This window comes from Hemiscyllium ocellatum, chromosome 5, assembly GCF_020745735.1.
Source record: "Hemiscyllium ocellatum isolate sHemOce1 chromosome 5, sHemOce1.pat.X.cur, whole genome shotgun sequence".
Lineage (NCBI taxonomy): Eukaryota > Metazoa > Chordata > Chondrichthyes > Orectolobiformes > Hemiscylliidae > Hemiscyllium > Hemiscyllium ocellatum.
The window spans coordinates 128,289,037-128,309,095 of NC_083405.1; the positions used below are offsets into that span (position 1 = coordinate 128,289,037).

At 42.9% G+C, this 20,059-nt stretch overlaps 1 protein-coding gene across 1 annotated transcript in view; it reads left to right on the top strand.

The window, feature by feature from the left end:
- Window positions 1–20,059, top strand: part of ccdc13 (coiled-coil domain containing 13) — a 93,040-nt gene that overhangs the window by 53,043 nt on the left and 19,938 nt on the right. Inside the window, exons 11-14 of the mRNA XM_060825738.1 lie at window positions 6,956–7,039; window positions 13,147–13,266; window positions 13,976–14,124; window positions 16,867–16,981. Coding sequence (XP_060681721.1) covers window positions 6,956–7,039; window positions 13,147–13,266; window positions 13,976–14,124; window positions 16,867–16,981 — 468 coding nt within the window. The remainder of the gene's footprint in view (window positions 1–6,955; window positions 7,040–13,146; window positions 13,267–13,975; window positions 14,125–16,866; window positions 16,982–20,059) is intronic.

The window sequence follows — 20,059 nt, forward strand, 5'->3', positions numbered from 1 at the left end:
ATTTACATGATTAAATCTAAATGAGGTTAATGGTCAGTGTCTCTTTTTTTAAGCAATGGTACCTGGAAGTCGGCACCAGTGGGTGATTTCTCTGTCTTGTCAGCAGTTTTATGCGTGCTTCTGGGTGGTTTGCTTGGTTGTGGTCTAAGTGCTCTCCCCTTAGTCACTGTCTTGTTCGCAGTTCCTGTCTGTGCGTGGGGGGTGGTCAATCATATTAGTTCATTCATAGGAGTCCTTATACAGTTTGAATTGGGTCCAATGCTTCCACGTGCCTTTTCCCCTTGTGTCGATACAGGCGCAGGTGTCACCACTGATTATAACTTCATATGGCCCATTCCATTTTGGGGCAAAACCTGGTTGGTCAGGCAGGGTTTGTGTGAGGACGTGGCTGTCAGCTGCTGGGATCTCAGGGAAGGTTTTGAGTTCACCTGCCTTGTCCTTTTGCTCTTGTCTCTCAGTTACCAACTTACGCATCCCTTTTAATTGGGTGCTTAATTCGATTACATATCTCCGAATTTTGTCTTTTAGCAGACCTACATCGATCCCACCTGTTATAATGGTCTCTGCTAATTGCATTGCTCACCCGGTCATTAATGTATAGGCTGATTTGTAGTGGCTCTTAATTTCGTTAGTAGGCTGGCCGCACTTTGGCCTACGTCCTCCCTGATGTCCGCATGGCCTTAGCTAAAGCATTTTTAAGGGTCTGTTCATTCTCTCTACCATCTCTGAGCTCTGGGGGTGATAGTGGATATGAGATTTTTGTTTTATCCGGAGTAGCTGGCATACCATTTTCATAACTTTGCCTGTGAAATGTGTCCCTTGGTCATAGTCGATCTGTAGGGGTACTCCCCACCTTGGTATCCCCTCCTCTGTTAGAATCCTGGCTACAGTGGTAATGGTACAGTTCTTGTTCAAAGTTTGTGAGAAGATTTGTAGCTCGGGTGCTCATTGTTGTGGTTCTGTTCGCCGAGCTGGGAGTTTTTGTTGCAAACGTTTCGTCCCCTTTCAAGGTGACATCTTCAGTGCTTGGGAGCCTCCTGTGAAGCGTTTCTGTGCTGATTCCTCGGGCATTTATACTGGTTTGAATCTGCCGCTTCCGGTTGTCAGTTGCTATCTGCTGCAGTGGCCGGTATATAGGGTCTAGGTCGATGTGTCTGTTGATGGAATTTGTGGATGAGTGCCATGCCTCTAGGAATTCCCTGGCTGTTCTCTGTTTGGCCTGCCCTATAATAACAGCCACTCATAACGGCACACAAACCAACAGCCACTCTCAGACAACAACTCAACTGGACAAAGGACCCGATACCCAGCATGAGCAAAACCAACGTAGTGTACAAAATCCCATGCAAGGACTGCACAAAACACTACATAGGACAAACAGGAAGACAGCTAACAACCCGCATCCATGAACACCAACTAGCCATGAAACAACACGACCAGCTATCCCTTTGCCATACACTCAGATGACAAACAACACGAATTCGATTGGGACAACACCACTATTATAGGGCAGGCCAAACAGAGAACAGCCAGAGAATTCCTAGAGATATGGCACTAATCCACAAATTCCATCAACAGACACATCGACCTAGACTCTATATACCAGCCACTGCAGCGGACAGCAACTGACAACCGGGAGCGACAGATTCAAACCAGTATAAATGCCTGAGGAATCAGCACAGAAGCGCTTCACAGGAGGCTCCCAAGCACTGAAGATGTCACCTTGAAAGGGGACGAAACGTTTGCAACAAAAACTCCCAGCTCGGCGAACAGAACCACAATAGGTACAGTTCTTGGTCAGAATGCCTATACCCACAGGTGAACTGGTCTATGATGACCAGGCAGCACGTTTTCCCATGGGAAGGTGATAGTGGCCCTGTGAAATCCATTTGATGGTGTTCCCAGGGTCCTCTTGGCCTTGGTTGGTGTCCTATCCTAACTTTTATGGCCTATCTGGCTGGGCTGTGCTATGCGCAAACCATGTATCTGCTGCAGTGTTTGGCTATATCCCTTCCCATTCCCTTCCACCAGCACTCTCTCCCTAGACTTGCGATCATACCTTCCCTGCCTGTGGTGCAGCTCAAGCGAGGTTTTTTTATGCATGCTGGTGCTACTGCCTTGTCCACTTGCCTCCAAACACCATCCTCCCCTGTAGTCTCAGACTGCTGTGGCTTCAGGTCTGTCAGCTACCTGTCTCCATTGGTCCACTGGGCAGGTTGCCTGGACCAGCTGGTGTATATCCCTCAAGTGCAGTTAGTGCCCTACCCATTTACTGTCTAGCTCTTCCCAGAACCTAGTGTTTTCACTGCGGGGCTGTTATTTGCCCAGGGAGGCCATGATCTGTTGCCTTTCCCCCTGGGTTAAAGGGTTTATAGTTTGCTTTTGACTGCAACTTTGTCCCCCCTCTAGTGGCTGGCACTAGATTATATTCTTGCACCTCCTGCTCTGCTGAGGGAGCAGTTGGTCCTTGTACAGTTTCGTAGGAAGAGAGCGAGTCAGTCTCCCTTTCCTCCTGTACTTTTTCTAATCTTTGCTGTAGCTCCTTTATTCTATCCTCCAGTTCCTCAATTCATTCTTGGTCTTTTCTCCACCTGCTAGTGGAGGCACCTACTTGTTCAGTTAGGACTGCCAATTGGTACACTAACATTATCCCTCTCTTTTTAGTTTTATTTCATTTTTCTTTGTCAATCCAATTCCGCTACTGTACTGATGTCTGGGATGGGTCCCAACCACCTTGCTTCATCTGTTCTGTCAGCATTAGTCTGTCTGTCTTGTATTTTTCATTAATGGAACCTGCAGTATCCTCTTTAAAATCCTGATCTGCCATCTCACAAATTGTGTGCCCCAGGATACCACCAACAGTAAAGTGTCCTTAATCAGTGGGACTTCTCTACCTCCTCGCAACTAATACTGTCCCTGCACTGTCCATATGGCCATAACAGCCTCCTAGCAAGGTGTGCTCTCTATTGGTGGGACTTCTCTACTCTCCCGGCCGCCATTACTAGTTGGTACGTACCAGTCAGCTTGGAATGTTGGCTCAATAGGTTGTGCTCTCTAACGGGACTCCTCTACCCTCCCAGCCAGCTCTACTTTCCATCACCGCCCGGTAGGCCCAGAAACCTACCTCTAACTTGGTGTGCTCTCTACCAGAGGGTCTTTTTACCTCTCAGCCACCGCCACTCTGTCGTTCTGCTACAGACTGATAGGGTATCACGGTTACTCACAGTGTCCACACTTCCCACCTCGGTAACGTGCTACTCCACTGGAGTTTGGCTCGTGATCAGAGGGACCAGCTCCTTTTCCTCACCACTTCAATTTAAAACACAATAACAGACAGTACCCAACCTTTGATCAGGCTCTAACTGGACTCTGCATTGTTCGCTCCTACAGAGTCCAAGGTAACCCGACTTTGCCACTTGTGCTTCACAACTCCTAGTGCCTTTGGTGCCTCAATTCCCACTTCAATTCCCAACCATCGCATGGGGGGGCTACCCCTCTTAACAACCGGTTTACGGCAGGGTGTTTGAGGCTGTCCTCTGGTCATTTCAGCACAAGCAGCTGATTATCACACTTATGCTCCACTTTCCCACTTATGCTCCACAGGCCTGCACTTATACTCATCCCAGTAATATTGCACAAGTTACACGTTACAATGGTATACCCTTTTAAACTGTCTTTGGCCCGGTCTGACTCTTCCCTTTTGCAGATTCAAAGTGTCTCTTACTCCGGCTCCCCAATTGTGGCCTTTGACCAGAGCACCAGGAATAAGAGATCCTGCCGACTACACCAGTTGTTGTGAGGGTCTCAGAGTCAGAATTGGAATTCAGTGACAGAGTTTATTGTACAAAGAAACTGGAGCTCGGGGAGACAGAGACTTTTTTTAATTTCAAAAATATACTTTATTCATAAAATATTTTGATCTGTACAATTGGTCATGCCATACATCCGAAAACATTCCATTTCTTGGTATACAGAGACAGAGTAATCATTCATATATATGTCCAGCAGCACGGTTGTCAGCTGCAAGTCTTCTGTCACCCTCGGCGCACATATCATGATATTTTATACATTTCATGGTAAAATGGTCCAGATATCGAGTCGTTGTTTGTGCAGCATGGTTTCTTTACAGAAAACATTACAGAGTCATTGTCAGTTTCAGCAGCTACGTAGAAGTCCATTGCTGCAGTAATTGGTCGTGATCATTTTTCCTGAGAAGGAAGATTGTTTTCCATTACTGCAATTCTAACGTATTAACACAGTGTCAGGTAGTTAACATTTCTATTAAAGGTGGTGGATGGACTCCGATACTTCAGCGGGCAGTAGACGTTATTGATGTGTATTCTGTCCTCTAACCGCCTTAAACTAATTATCTATGTTCTGTGTCTATAGCGCTGGTATCCTTTTGGCCTCAGGCAGTATCTGTTTATGCTTCGCTGTACTTTTCCATTAAATGGCTCAGCGGCCGTTCTGTGTGCTCAGTGACCAACTTATGGCTCAGTGGCCATCTTGTGTCTGTGCCGTGTCAGCATGCCCTGTTTCAACTCCCACTTCAACTCTGACTTAATGCCTCAACTAAGAATTGTTTCCTATTCCTCAGCCAGTTTCTTATCTGTATCAGGGGTTCATTCTGATTTCTCTCAACTTTTAGTTGAAGCGTAGCCCTTCAGAAGGAACTATATGAAAAGCATTTTGGTAGGCAAGGAACACCACTTCAGCAGGCTTGTCACAATTTACTCGGGTTTTCACTGCCTCAAATGAGTCAGTGAGATTAGTGTGGGAATAACTTCCTCTTTCGACCGCTGACAATTGTTAAATAAAATGTTGTTTGCCAAGTTGTTTGAAGCTTAAGTTTGCTCCTGACAATTGGTTTCATTATTTTACATGTAATGCGAAACCACCCAGCTAACGTAGATAACCATGGCCTAATTTAAACTAATTGTTCTGCAGTTGAATTGTGTCTCTTCTGACACACTTCTCGAATGTCAACATCATGTTGTCTGTTTCCAATCTTCGGTCCCCCCAGTATCCAATTACTTGCTTGTAACAAATGCCAGTGTTTCATCAATTTCTCTCTGCACCCTCGGATAAATAACATACATTTCTTTTTATTTGTTTTCTTTAAATTCAATTGGTTCCCGTCAGTCTTTTGTCTGATTTATATCAAATCATTGAATTTTTTTCATAAAATGGAAGTTACACATTATGAACAGTCGGAAGAGATAGTCATTCTGAATATTTGTGTTCAGCTTTGGTTTCAAATTTATTTTACATCTTTTTTGTTTGTTGTGCTGGATTTCTGCTGCAGTGCTTTCCCCAGGGCTTGCTTGTCTCATCATTTTTTTCACCAAGTTTCTCCAATTTTTTTCTTATGTGTGACCAGTGAGTGGTCCCTTTCTCCACTATCAAATTTACACTTTCAGTCTTAGTTTGTCCTTACCTTATTTCTAATTTATTGCAATACTTGTGACCTGTTTGTTTAGTCTGAGCTTTGGGTTGGATAATTTCTCACTGTTGCAATTTAAAGATTCTTGCAAGTGTTTGCTTTGTAGAAATAAAGCAGGATTCCAATGTTGCTGAGTCATTTCTCTGTTGAATGAGCTACCTTTATAACTGATACAGAGCAGTTGGTGGAGTATGTAATGGAACATGTCCCAACACTCAACTGCACAGATCAGCAAACCAGATTGCATCTATATCCCAATTTTGAAAGTAAACTAGGCGTTCTGTATCTGATTTTTTTGAGTGCAGATCAAATGCTAAAGAATGCATTCCAGTGCTCCCAATTGGTTGCCCAGGTCAGGGAGTCGGGGTTTGGTGGCCTTTCTGTTCATCCTGGGTGGTTTCCTGCTCAGAGTGCCTTAAGTGTTTGCCAATTGAAATGCGTTAAATAATTGGACTCTCATTAATAGCTCAAAATAGTGGCCTTGGCTAGTAGTCAACTTCAATTAATGTTTTGTCCTGGATAGTTAATTACTGCTACTCAGAGTATAAAAGTGCTTCAGGTGCAGAGGAGAAAATAAATCAGTTCAGAGACCAAATCTAATTAACCAAAAAGTAGATGGTTGGCTGGTGTGAAAGCAACACAAGTTATATTTATGTTTCAGCTACTTTCGTCTGAGTAAGTGAACCTTAATGAAATTATGAACATATGCTTAAAGAGCAAGGGTAAAAGAGGCAGAAAGGATTTGATTTGATTTATTATTGTCACATGTAAAGTTTTATTTTGCATGCAATGCAGACAGATTCATAACATACAAAAACACAAAGGTGATTGAACTGAGTGAGGAATACAAGGTACAGCTGCAAACAAGGTGTACAAAAAGCAAGATCAACATTAGATTTGAAATTTGAGAGGACCATTTAGAAGTCAAATAATAGCAGGAAAGAATCTGGATGTAGGTTTGCTCGCTGAGCTGCATGGTTCATTTTCAGATGTTTCGACACCATACTAGGTAGCATCTTCAGTGGGCCTCCAGATGAAGCACTGCTGATGTTTCCTGCTTTATATTTATATGTTTGGATTTCCTTGGGTTGGTGATGTTATTTCCTGTGGTGATGTCATTCCATAAGGTGATGTCATTTCCTGTTCTTTTTCACATGGCGTGGTGAATAGGGTCCAAATCAATATGTTTTTTGATATAGCTCTGGTTGGAATGCTGTGCTTCTAGGAATTCTCGTGCGTGTCTCTGCTTCGTCTGGACGCTCACTGAAGATGTTACCTAGTATGGTGACAAAACATCTGAAAATGAACCTGCCAGCTCAGCGAGCAAACCTACATCCAGAACCTCAACCTGAGCTACAAATCTCAAAACTTGCTAGCAGGGAAGAAGTTGTTCATGAACCCATGTAAAGGGATAATATTGATAAAATTGAAAATTCACCTAACATTGAGTGACTAATCTTTTCAGTATACATTATCCAGAAATTTATGCATTTATTTTGTTGATTTCAACAGAGCAGTGTCCAAAATGGGGCACTCCCTGATTGAATGTGCAACAGTGCGACCCCTCTCAGGGAATGCAATTGGAAGATGCGTCAGGTTAGTTTATCCTTCGCATTGAATGGAGTGCTTTCTGTTTTGGATAAGGTTCTGAATTTTCTAAATAAAAACAAAACCAAAAACCTGGATGCTGAAAATCAAAAACAAAAACAGAAATTGCTGGAAAAACTCAACAGGTCCGGAACCACCTGTGAAGAGCAAACAGTGATTATGTTTCAGGGTCCAGAGATCCTTCTTCAGATTGGTTAGCTCTGCTTAGTCTAGATTTCCGAGGTAGTTCGGGGTTACCTGACTTGAATGCCTCAGACCAGGACTTCAGTAGGGAGTGGATCTTCTGGTTCATTCATGGTTTCTGGTTGGGGAAAACACAGATTAAAATCCCTACAGCTGGGTAGCAGCCATTCAGCCCATCAAGTCCATACTGACCCCCTGAAGAGAAACCTACCCAGAACACCCCTCCCCCACCTCCGTAAACCTGACTTTCCCATTGCTAATCCACCTAGCCTGCACATCCCTGGACCCATGGGCAATTTACCATGGCCAATCCACTAACCTGCACATCTTTGGAATGTGAGAGGAAACCAGAGGAAACACCGGGGACTAACACCTTCAACGTATTGTCTAGCTATCACCATTGTTAACAGCTAACCCGAGAATACAACTTTTAAAAAAGGGTTTTGTGATTTACACATGAAAGAAGTGTATTCACTGTATTCTAACAGATGAAAGGCTTAACAGACGATCAGTTTTTCAATGTATAATTTCAGTTGCATCACACTGCAAATTTTTGCTGTAAATTCTGTGTTACGATCGAGCTCTCCACAATCACCTGATGAAGGAGCGTTGCTCCGAAGGCTAGTGTGCTTCCAATTAAACCCGTTGGACTATAACCTGGTGTTGTGTGATTTTTAACAGAGGAAACCCACACAGACACAGGGAGAAATTCCAAACTCCACACAGCCAATCACCTGAGAGTGGAATCAAACGTGAGGTCCCTAGAGCTGTGAGGCAGCAATGCTAAACACTGAATCATGCTCCCCACTTTGGCACACGGTCCTCTATACACTAACTGATGAAGTTTGTGACAGCGGGGGCATATTTATTTAGGTCAGCCACTGAGTTCTTGAATACGAACCAGTCTGCCGACTCCAAGTAATCACATGGGAACTCATCTGTTACCCCAGACCTGCACTGTACAACTTTCTGTAGTGGATCATCAGGCTTCAGTTTCTGTTTGTAAGTTGAGTGTCAGCCTGTAGAATAGTGCTTTTACATTGTTGGGATGTAGGTATCCCCACTAAGGCTGCTCCGAGTTACCCAGCAATGGGATAACCTTAATCATTTATTGTTTTTGTAACTGAGCTTTATGACCCTTTGCTTCGAGTGCACAACTGGGAGAGAAAAGCTCAGATTCATATGGTTGGAGGCCTGAATGGATAATTAGTTGGAACAGAATCCTCTAATTGTACTGACCTAGGGGTATTTAACAGCACTATGGGTGAGCCTACTCCCTAACAACTGGAACATTTCAAGAAAGTATTCACCACCACCTTCTCAAAGGGATGCACGATAAATGCTGGCCAACATCCTGTAAACAAATGTTAAAAGAAATATCTCTGATTAATAGATTGGAAGTTTTCTTTGCTTGCCAACTAGGTTTAAAATGTTCCAAGAGGGCATAAAACTGAATGTTGAACTGCCGTAATCCAGTACTGTTCTGAAAAAAATCAATGTTCTTACTGAATAGCCATTGGGATGATTGGCAATAACACCTATTTAGAAATTAGTTTAGATTAGATTCCCTACAGTGTGGGAACAGGCCCTTCGGCCCAACAAGTCCACACCGACCCTCCAAAGAACAACCACTCAGACCCATTCCCCTACATTCACCCCTGACTAATGTACCTAATACTACGGGCAATCTAGCATGGCCAATTCACCTAACCTGCACACCTTTGGACCGTGAGAGGAAACCGAAGCATCTGGAGGAAACCCACACAGATACTGGGAGAATGTGCAAACTCCACACAGACAGTTGCTCGAGGCAGGAATTGAACCCAGGTCCCCGGTGCTGTGAGGCAGCAGTGCTAACCATTGAGCCACCGTGCCGCATAGTTTAGAATCCCTACAGTATGGAACCAGGCCCTTTGGCCCAACAAGTCCACACCGATCCTCCAAAGAGTAACCCATCCATTTACCCCTGACTAATTCACTTAATCTTCACATCTTTGCATTGTGGGAGGAAACAATTCCTCCAGAGCACTCAGAGGAAACCCATGCACACACGGGGAGAATGTTCAAACACCACACAGACAGTTGTCCAACGCTGGAATCAAACCTGGGTACCTGATGCTGTGAGGCAACAGTGCTAACCACTGAGCAAATGTAGCATCCCCACCGTACTATTATGTCATATGTTTATATAGTACATTTTAACGTAGTAGAAATTTTAATCGTTGGAGAGATTTGACATCCACCATCTTGCAATAATGTTAGAGCAAATAAAGAAAATGGTCAAAGAGAGAGATGTGAAGCAATCCATTAAAATAGAGTATAAAAGTAATGAGGTGGAGTGTTTAGGGAAATGTTGAAAGCTTTGGGTCTAAGCCATTGAAAGCATGGCTAATATTGGCATGATTTAAATTGGGACTATAAGGAGTTAATAGAGTCATAGAGATGAACAGCATGGAAACAGACTCTTCGATCCAACCTGTCCATGCCGGCCAGATATCCCAACTCAATCTAGTTCTACCTACCAGCACCCGGCCCATATCCCTCCAAATCCTTCCCATTCATATACCCATCCAAATGCTTCTTAAATATTGCAATTGTACCAGCTTCCACCACATCCCCTGGCAGCTCATTCCATACACGTACCACCCTCTGCATGAAAAAGTTGCCCCTAAGGTCTCTTTTATATCTTTCCCCTTTCACCCTAAACCTACGCCCTCTAGTTCTGGACTCCCCAACCCCAAGGAAAAGACTTTGTCTATTTATCCTACCCATGCCCCTCATAATTTTGTAAACTTCTGTAAGGTCACCCCTCAACCTCTGACGCTCCAGGGAAAACAGCCCCAGCCTGTTCAGCCTCTCTCTATAGCTCAAATCCTCCAATCCTGGCAACATCCTTGTAAATCTTTTCTGAACCCTTTCAAGTTTTATAACATCTTTCCGATAGGAAGAAGATCAGAATTGCACGCAATATTCTGACAGTGGCCTAACCAATGTCCTGTACAGCCGCAACATAACCTCCCAACTCCTGTACTCAATACTCTGACCAATAAAGGAAAGCATACCTTCTTCACTACTCTATTTACCTGCGACTCCACTTTCAAGGAGCTATGAACCTGCACTTCAAGGTCTCTTTGTTCAGCAACACTCCCTAGGACCTTACCATCAAAAGTATAAGTCTTGCTAAGATTTGCTTTCCCAAAATGCAGCACCTCGCATTTATGTGAATTAAACACCATCTGTCACTTCTCAGCCCATTGGCCCATCTGGTCAAGATCTCGTTGTAATCTGAGGTAACCCTCTTCGTTATCCACTAATGTTTAACACTGGCAACAAAAACAAATTGCTGAAATAACTCAGTAGGTTTGGCAGCATCTGTGAAGACAATTCAGAGTTAATATTCTCGGCCCGATGACTCTTCCTCAGAACCCAAAATATTAACTCTGATTTCTCTTCACGGCTGCTGCCAGACTTGCTGAGCTTTTTCAACAACTGTTTTCATTTCTGATTTACAGCATCCACAGTTATTTTGGTTTTTAATGTTTAACATTGGCTTGCTGAGTATTGTTTTGCTTTAAAGTCATTAGGAACAGAAATCTTGTTTAAAGTTGCAACATACATTTTAACATTGTTTTCATTACCTTGCCTGAATGGTATGTTTTTCTGCAACCTCCCTCTTTCTCAGACTTAAAGCTGTTCCAAGCCCTCTGACTTGTGGCCTAACTCAATGTTGCACCACTATCAAGGACCCCACATTCACCAGGCCCGGGACAGCCCATCAGTGCCAACCCTTACTCGCAGCCATCAGACAGCTGCGAAAGGCACTCACAGCTCCCAGGTCCCACCTAGACAGGATGGAGCCACCCCAAGGTCCTCAGGAAACTGGCCATGAGTTAGCTTGATAGCTCCCCATCGCTGAGGTCACAGCAGGTCCAGCTTTTCCCTGTTGAACAAGGAACAAAAACCTTAACTGAGCTCAGTAGACTCCCCCAGCACCATTCACTTGCGGCAGCGGCAGAACCATGCGCTCTGCACAGCTTGCAGCCAATAGAACAATGCAGAAGAGCCTCTAAACGCCATCTAAACCAGAACAGTTATCACCCTCTTCCCCCGTTAACCTGGACCCATCAGCTCTGGCACACTGCACCAGTGGTCATGAGCCACAATTCACTGCAGGATCCCTGGCAATGAAAACCATAAATAAATGTCAGTGAGAACTCACTTACAACAAAAACTTAGTTGGCTGAGGGAGGAAGGCCAAGCCTTGTAGACAACCAAGGAGCAGTTGCCCAATCAGACCCCAGAGACAGCAACAGTAGCTAGTTGGAAAGAATCTTTGGACTTGCCAGAAAACACTGCTTTACAGTGGCCACAGGAACAAGTGACAGCATTCAGTCCCAGCAAGTGGGGCCTGATGAGCAGAATGTCCAGCACAGACTCCAGGGAGCAGTCTCCCTGTTTCCGCTCTGAGGCTTTGTTACAGGAGGTACTGTAGTTAGAACATTATATTTTGTTTTTACGTTTTAAAATTTGTTTTATTTTGTTATTTCATTTGCCAATGTATGAACTTAGCCATTTAAAATACTTTATTTCAACTTAAAAGCTAGAGGAGAGATATAAAGTTATTTCCATACACCAAGCCCAACTGCTTCACTTATAGTCAGGTTTTCAGGAACACAACTCTAACTTAGAGTGTGCCCATTTAGTGTGGCTGGAAGAGTACAAAGGACTTGGATGATTGTAGGGCTGGAAGAAGTTACGGAGATTGGGAGGGAAGACCATGGATTGGATTGGATTGAAAGAAGGATACTTATTTTAAAATTGAGACATTGCTTGGAGCAGGCATTAAGGAAGTTTAGAGAGCACAGGGGTGAATGGAAGTTGGGGCACAGAAGAGATTTGGATTACCTCAAATGTATTGAAATTAGAACTTGGGGTACCAATGGGTGAATATTAGAATATGGTTTAGACACAAGAAAGGAAGGGGTGAGAATTTCAGCAGCAGATGAACTGTGGTGGTGACAGTGTTGGGTAATGGTGCAGAGGTTCATCTCTGTACCCGAGTAAGTATCTTCCTGAAGGAGTGGATATGTTATCAGAAGCTCATTTTAGGGTCATGTTAAACACCAAATTTGCAATTGGTTTTGTTGAACTTCGAAAGTTGGCAGTGAGAGAATGAGTAAAAAATGAGGTCTGCAGATGCTGGAGATCACAGCTGCAAATGTGTTGCTGGTCAAAGCACAGCAGGTTAGGCAGCATCTCAGGAATAGAGAATTCGACGTTTCGAGCATAAGCCCTTCATCGAAATGCATCAGTGAGAGAATGATGTTGGTATCTAGGAAAGAAATTGTATATTGGGACTGAGCACTTGTAGCTTCAGTCTTTCCAATGTGTAGTTGGAAGTAATTTCTGCTCATAAAACGTGAGGTGTTGCCGCGTAACAAATCAGACATTGGAAAGGTCAAGAAGGGTAGTTATGAGGTAGAATTGAATGTTGTCAGTGTATACATGGAATCTGTATTTTCAGGTGATGGAGCTGAGGGGCAGCATGTAGATGGGAAATTGGTGGAGGCTGAAGATTTCCTTGATGTTCCTTAGATTTCCTTAGGTGAACACCAGCATTATCAGTACGAGGGCTGAAGGTGAAGTCATTGTAAGTAATTCTTTGACTGAATTGGAAATGGGTTAGGATTACAAGATAAGAGCAAGGAAATGTCCTTTTCAGACTGGTGTATTGTAAATATTAAAGTTTAGATATACTATCAGGACAGTATTAAGCAAGTGCTGGTCCACGCCACCACAATGTGCTATAGACTTAAACTGGATGGCCCCCTGAACACAGCCCCAACAAATAGTGTATGAATTTAAACCAAATGAAGCTGTGAATCCTTCACATGATTTCTCTTTCTCCACAGCGTGAATGAAACTGATGCGAAAACTCTTCAGTTACAGTGCACAGAATACAAAGCCTTTTACCAAGCCGCAGAAGTAGAAAGGGACAAACTAACGGAGCTAGTTACCATTCTACAGAAGAGGTAAGATCAGGGCGCAAATTAACTTGAAGAGAATCGTTTAGTATTTTCAGTAATTTTACAGTTGGTACAATAATTATTTCAATCTAAATTTAATTTGAGACATTTGCTGAGATTTAAAATACCTAATGACAACACCACTGACCATAAGATGAAAGCCATTCAGTGCAACAAGTCTGCTCCGCCATTCAATAAGATCATGGCTGCACTGATAATCCTTAACTCCACTTTCCTGCCCTTCCCCATTAACCCTTAATTTCCTTACTGATTAAAAATCTGCCAATCTCGGCCTTGAAAATACTTAACAATCCAGCCTCGACAGCCCTTCTTTAGTGAAAATTCCAATAATTCACAATTCTCTGAGAAAAAACATTGCTCGTTTCTGTTCAAAGTGAACGACCCCTTACTCTTAAGATTATACTCTCTGCTTCGGGAATTGGCCAAGTTAAATTGCCCATAGTGTTCAAGGATATGTAGACTAGGTGCATTAGTCAGGGGAAAATGTAGAGTAATAGGGTAGGGAAATTGGTTGGGAGGGATACTCTTCAGGAGGGTCGATGCGGATTTTTTGGGCCAAGTGACCTGTTTCCCCACTGTAGGAATTCTATGATTCTATGAAACAACCTCCCAGCATCTAACATCAAAGCCCCCTAAGAATCCTGAATGTTTCAATAAGGTCATCCCTCCTTCTTCTAAATTGACTATGCTTTAGGTTAGAAGATAGTAATGACAAGATTTTGGAAACTGAACAGAAGCTCCTCGAGCAGCGGCGGTGGTCTGTGACTTTGGAACAACAACTTGGAAAAGCCAAACTGGATGCAGGAAAGACCCATGACAAACCTTCAAGTAAAAGTAAAGCAAGTATGTGCATTTGTATTTAACTGATCTTTTCTGCTGGGCCCCCACAGAAACTATTAAAGTTTTCTGACCAGGGATGATACAGCAGTCTGAACTGTTACAACACAAAATAGAGGATACTGCCTCATACCTCCAATGGTATTCTAAATGGACAACTAGAACTCTCTGGGAAGCTAGAGAAGTGATTGCTGGGCCTCTTGCTGAGATATTTGTATCATCGATAGTCACAGGTGAGGTGCCGGAAGACTGGAGGTTGGCAAACGTGGTGCCACTGTTTAAGGACAAGCCAGGGAATAAGAGACCAATGAGCCTGACATCAGTGGTGGGCAAGGTCTTGGAGGGAATCCTGAGGGACAGGATGTACATGTATTTGGAAAAGCAAGGACTGATTAGAGATAGTCAATATGGTTTAGTGCGTGGGAAATCATGTATCACAATCTTTATTGAGTTTTTTGAGGAAGTAACAAAGAGGATGATGAGGGCAGAACGGTAGATGTGATCTATATGAACTTCAGTAAGGCGTTCAACAAGGTTCCCCACGGGAGACTGATTAGCAAGGTTAGATGTCACAGAATACGTGGAGAATTAGCCATTTGGATACAGAACTGGCTCAAAGGTAGAAGACAGAGGGTGGTTTTTCAGACTAGAGGCCTGTGACCAGTGGAGTGCCACAAGGATCGGTGCTGAGTCCTCTACTTGTTATCATTTGCACAAATGATTTAGATGTGAGCATAAGAGGTACAGTTAGTAAGTTTGCAGATGACACCAAAATTGGAGGTGTAGTGGACTGTGAAGGGGATTATCTTAGATTACAACAAGATCTGGACCAGATGGGCCAATGGGCTGAGAAGTGGCAGTTGGAGTTTTATTCACATAACTGTGAAGTGCTGCATTTTGGGAAAGCAAATTTTAGCAGGACTTATACACTTAATGGTAAGGTCTTAGGGAGTATTGTTGAACAAAGAGACTTTTTGAGTGCAGGTTCATAGCTCCTTGAAAGTGGAATCGCAGGTAGGTAGGATAGTGAAGAAGACGTTTGGTATGCATTCCTTTAATGGTCAGAGTATTGAATACAGGAGTTGGGAGGTCAGGTTGCAGCTGTACAGGACATTGGTTAGGCCACTGTTGAACTATTGCGTGCAATTCTGGTCTCCTTCCTATTGGAAAGATGTTGTGAAACTTGAAAGAGTTCAGAAAAGATTTACAAGGATGTTGCCAGGGTTGGAGGAATTGAGCTACAGGGAGAGGCTGATCAGGGTGGGGCTATTTTCCCTCGCGTGTCGGAGGCTAAGGGGGTGATCTTATAGAGGTATACAAAATTATGAGGGGCATAGATAGGTTAAATAGGCAAAGACTTTTCTCTGGGGTCGCGGAGTCCAGAACTAGAGGGCATAGGTTTAGGGTGAGAGGGGAAAGATATAAAAGAGATCTACGGGGCAACTTTTTCACACAGAGGGTGGTACGTGTGTGAAATGAGCTGCCAGCGGAGGTGGTGGAGGCTGGTACAATTGCAACATTTAAGAGGCATTTGGATGGGTATATGAATAGGAAGGGTTTGGAGGGAAATGGACCAGGTGCTGGCAGGTGGAACTAGATTGGGTTGGGATATCTGATCGGCATGGACAGGTTGGACTGAAGGGTCTGTTTTCATGCCGTACATCTCTATGACTACTGCTTCATTAGCCGAGTACATGGTGATCAACAGGAGGCTTGCTTGCCCATTTTTGACCTGATGCCATGACATTTTATACAGTCCTGAGTCAATGTTGATGACTGTCTGGGCAACTCCCTGACATCAATGTCTGATGGTGGGACAAAACTTTCCCAGGTCGTGGGGATGATGTGTTCAAGATTGAGTTTAAAGTATGACTCCATGAGCATAACTGTCAGGCTGTTGCTTTCGTAGTGTTTGAGACAGATCTCTTGAGAGTTAGCGCTGATGCAGTGCAGTGGGAGTTTTCTTCAGATTTGTAATTGGACCAGCCGAAGTGTCTCCAAATCCAAAGTACAATCATACCTCGCCTTCAGTATAGAATAACAAATATAATTATTATGTTGATCCTCTCTTCCCACAAGGTAAACAAGAGCTTATATTTCTATGGTAGTAAATGTGAGTAAAGGAATGTCATTCTCCTAATGGAACACTGCACTATCAAGTTTTTTCCCAAATGAGTCAGTGCCTGGGACGGGGGAGCACTTCAGGGTGAAATACCTAGGGCTCTCGGCCCAGAGTACTCAGGACGGATGGGGTCAGTCTGCTTGGGCTTCCTGATGAAGGGCTGCAGCCCGAAATGTCGATTTCTCTGCTCCTCGGATGCTGAATGACCTGTTGTGCTTTTCCAGCAACACACTCTCAACTCTGATCTCCAGCATCTGCAGACCTCACTGTCTCTTGCTTGGGTTGGCGGTCAGCAGTGGAATTGGCTGTGCTCAGATTAGGCACAAGTCCGTTGTGTTTGCTTCATGATACTGACAGACCTACTGAGTTTTGTCAGCATGAGCTGCTTTTACCAAAGATGTGAAAGTGGACATTGATCAGGGTCATAAAACTGGTGGCATTGCATTTACCACCATTTATAAGAGGCACCCAATATTAAGTTCTTTAGAAGTTGACAGGTGAAATGCATAAAAGGCAGCTATGTCATCGGATATGTTTTGAAAATCTGCACATATCCTAATTCACTTCCTATCTCTCTGCTCATTGCTGAATTAAAACTGAACTCAATCCTATTTTCTCCAATGAAGTTTCATCCAGCAGCACCAGCCGTCAGTGTCAGAGCCTGTGTGGCAGTGGGGACCTAATTCCTGGAATGCCATCGACCACAGCTTTGGATATTCAAATGGAAGAACTGAATACCCGGTAAGCTGTTTTAAAGGAGTGCATGTCCTTGTGCTGATGTGTTCTGGTGTACTACATAAAGCAGCTAATTAAATATAGTAGAATAATTTTATATCAGTACATTCCTGTATACTCCAATTATTTCACAAAACCACTCAAAAATAAAAAATTGCAAATAATGGGGAAATTCACCATATTGAGCCATGTGAAAATATAAAAGCATAATATTTGGTCCCTATTTACATCTGTCCAACAATGCTTGTGTTGAGAGTATGTTGTGTATTTATTTGAATGTGGTGAGGACATGTGAATGAAAGGTCCTGCCAATATTACATCAGGTTAGGAAAGGATCATGGTGGTTATGGGAGGCTTCTGCCTACCTCACACCATTCTGACTTGGAACAACATTGTCATTCTTCTTGTCGCTAGGTCAAAATTGCGGAATGCCCCTCCTATCTGTGCATGTACCTACACCAGGTGGGGTGCAATGGTTCAAGAAGATTACTGTGGCTATAAGAGCAGGTCAAAGGCTAGGAATTTTGTGACAAGTAACTCACTTTGTGTCTCTTCAATGCCTGTTAACCATTTAGAGGCATAAAGTGGGATTGGTCCCTATTTACATCTGTCCAACAATGCTTAAGTTTCTTGCATCAATGTTTTGAACTATGTTTACTTTCCACTTGCCTGGATCAGTAAGGTTCCAGCAAAACTCAAGAAAGGGGAAAGCAGCCCACTTGTTTGGCAGCCCATCCATTCAATACCCAATCCCTTCAGTACCAATGCACAGTAGCATTAGTGTACACCATCTACGAGTTGTGCACTGCTATAACTTACCAAGGCTCCTTCGACAGCACTTTCAAACCTGTGAACTTTACGTCTAGAAGAACAGGGAAGCAGACAAATGGGAACACCATGAATAGCAAATTCCCCTCATAGCTGCTAACCATCCCAATTTAGAAATATCACTGTTTCTTCCCTGTTCCTAGGTCAAAATTCTGGAATTCCATTTGCAACAGCACTGTAGTTGCATTTATATACCATAGGCTGCAACTGTTGAAGTCATGATTTGGAGATGCCAGTGTTGGACTGGGATGTGCAAAGTTAAAAATCGCACAACACCAGGTTATAGTCCAACAGGTTAATTTGGAACCACTAGCTTTCAGAATGCTGCTCCTTCACCAGGTAGTTGTGGAGTATAAGATTGTAAGACACAGAATTTATAGCAATTTATAGAATTTATAATGTGATGGAACTGAAATTATATATTGATAAAGACCTGGATTGTTTGTTAAGTCTCTCGGCTTTTAGAATTACCATGTTGGTTTCAGTTCTTTCATGTGTAAATCGCAAAAAGTTTTCCACAAGTTACATTCTCAAGTGAACGTTAACAATTGGTGTCATGTCAACCCAGATAATGCATTGAAGGTGCGAGCTGCCCTGTGTGAGACTGTCTGAGCCACAGTGGTCAGATTGATTTAATCTAAAAAATGGATTTACAGAATCTGACATGGATTCATGCAGTTTTTGAACAAAGTAAAATGTAATTTATGTATGTATGGACGGGTTATGACTGTCTGTGAGAGAATGTGTATATGTTTGTGAGTGTGAGTGTAAAGGAGTATAAGTCTGTAAGACAGTGTATGAGTGAACGTATGAGGTGTGTGTGTGTGTGGTCATCTGTAGTTTGAACCCAAGCTCCCAGTTGAGGCCATTCCCATGGGAACTGAACTTGGCCATCAGCCTCTGTTCAGCCACTTTTCATTGTTGCCTGTCCCAAAGTCGGCATTGGAGGATGGTCACCCGAAGTCCAATGTTGTTATGTTATTCAGGTGGATATCCTCAATAGGTATGGGTTACTACCGGATTAAACTACAGTACCTCGGGCATATACCTGAGGCCGTTACCTGTCAAGTTTACCAGTGGTCCCTATTGACTGTATGGTCCTGATAGCTACAAACTCGGCTGGGTTTATCGCAGGTCTCTAGGTCCCTTCAGTTTATCCTTTCACCTAGGAGTGAGAGGGATTCACTTTAAGTCAATCCTAATGCCTTCTCAGCTAAGTTCTAGACTTAACATACCAACACAATGGTAAACATATCTTATCAAATAAAGGTTCGGCGAATACGAAGTGTGTGGTGTAAAATATAATAGAAATTTATCAATATAATAAGTTGAATACTCACAATCAGATGTTTTCAGTTAATCACAATCGTTACAGCCTTTTTGAATGTTCTTAAAAGATACCTAGGATAAAAGCAGAGCTTAATACCTGAGTGTCCCAAATGGGATCTTCATAGACTAGCGTGTATCAGCTAGTTGGTTCAGATTGTATCTTCTTCAGGCTAGAATGCAGTGCCTCAACCGAGAATCTTTTAGGCAGGCGTATTTCAGCAAGCTCTTAGCCGTCCGTATGTTTCATCCGATCGGTCCGTATTTTGCACAAATGTGTCTTTTCTGCAAGCCTGGTGGTTCAGAGGATGGTTGGGTGACTCATTGTCTGTGTTTCAAGACAAGAGTGAGTTCTGTCTGTTTTAGCTCTGCTTTATATCCCTTACAGTCTAAGTTAAGCAATTACATCATTTGTTTAAAGAACTGGAATCTCAAACTGTGCCTCGGTCAGCATTGTTTAAAGGTCGCGTTAAACACTTAATTAGCTGAGAAAACAATAAGTAGCTGATAAGTAGCTGGTAGAGAGCAGTTGCCACATAGTCATAGTTATACTTAATTGTTGCTAGGCTAAAATACAATAAAGAGTTAATAGTATCATTGTTGCTACAATCTAATATAATCAGGTAAAATTCCACAGAAGAATTGAGTCTTTTCATGAAGAAGTAGACAGATCCCATGACACTTAACGAGTTAATAGCATCATTGCTGTTAAGCTTAATCTTATACAATATAATATAATCAGGTAAAATTCCACAGAGGAATCGAGTCTTTTCATGAAGAAGTAATGGATCCCGTGACATTTAACGAGTTAATAGCATCATTGTTGTTAAGCTTAATCTTATACAATATAATATAATCAGGTAAAATTCCACAGAGGAATCGAGTCTTTTCATGAAGAAGTAATGGATCCCGTGACATCCCCCTCTTGAA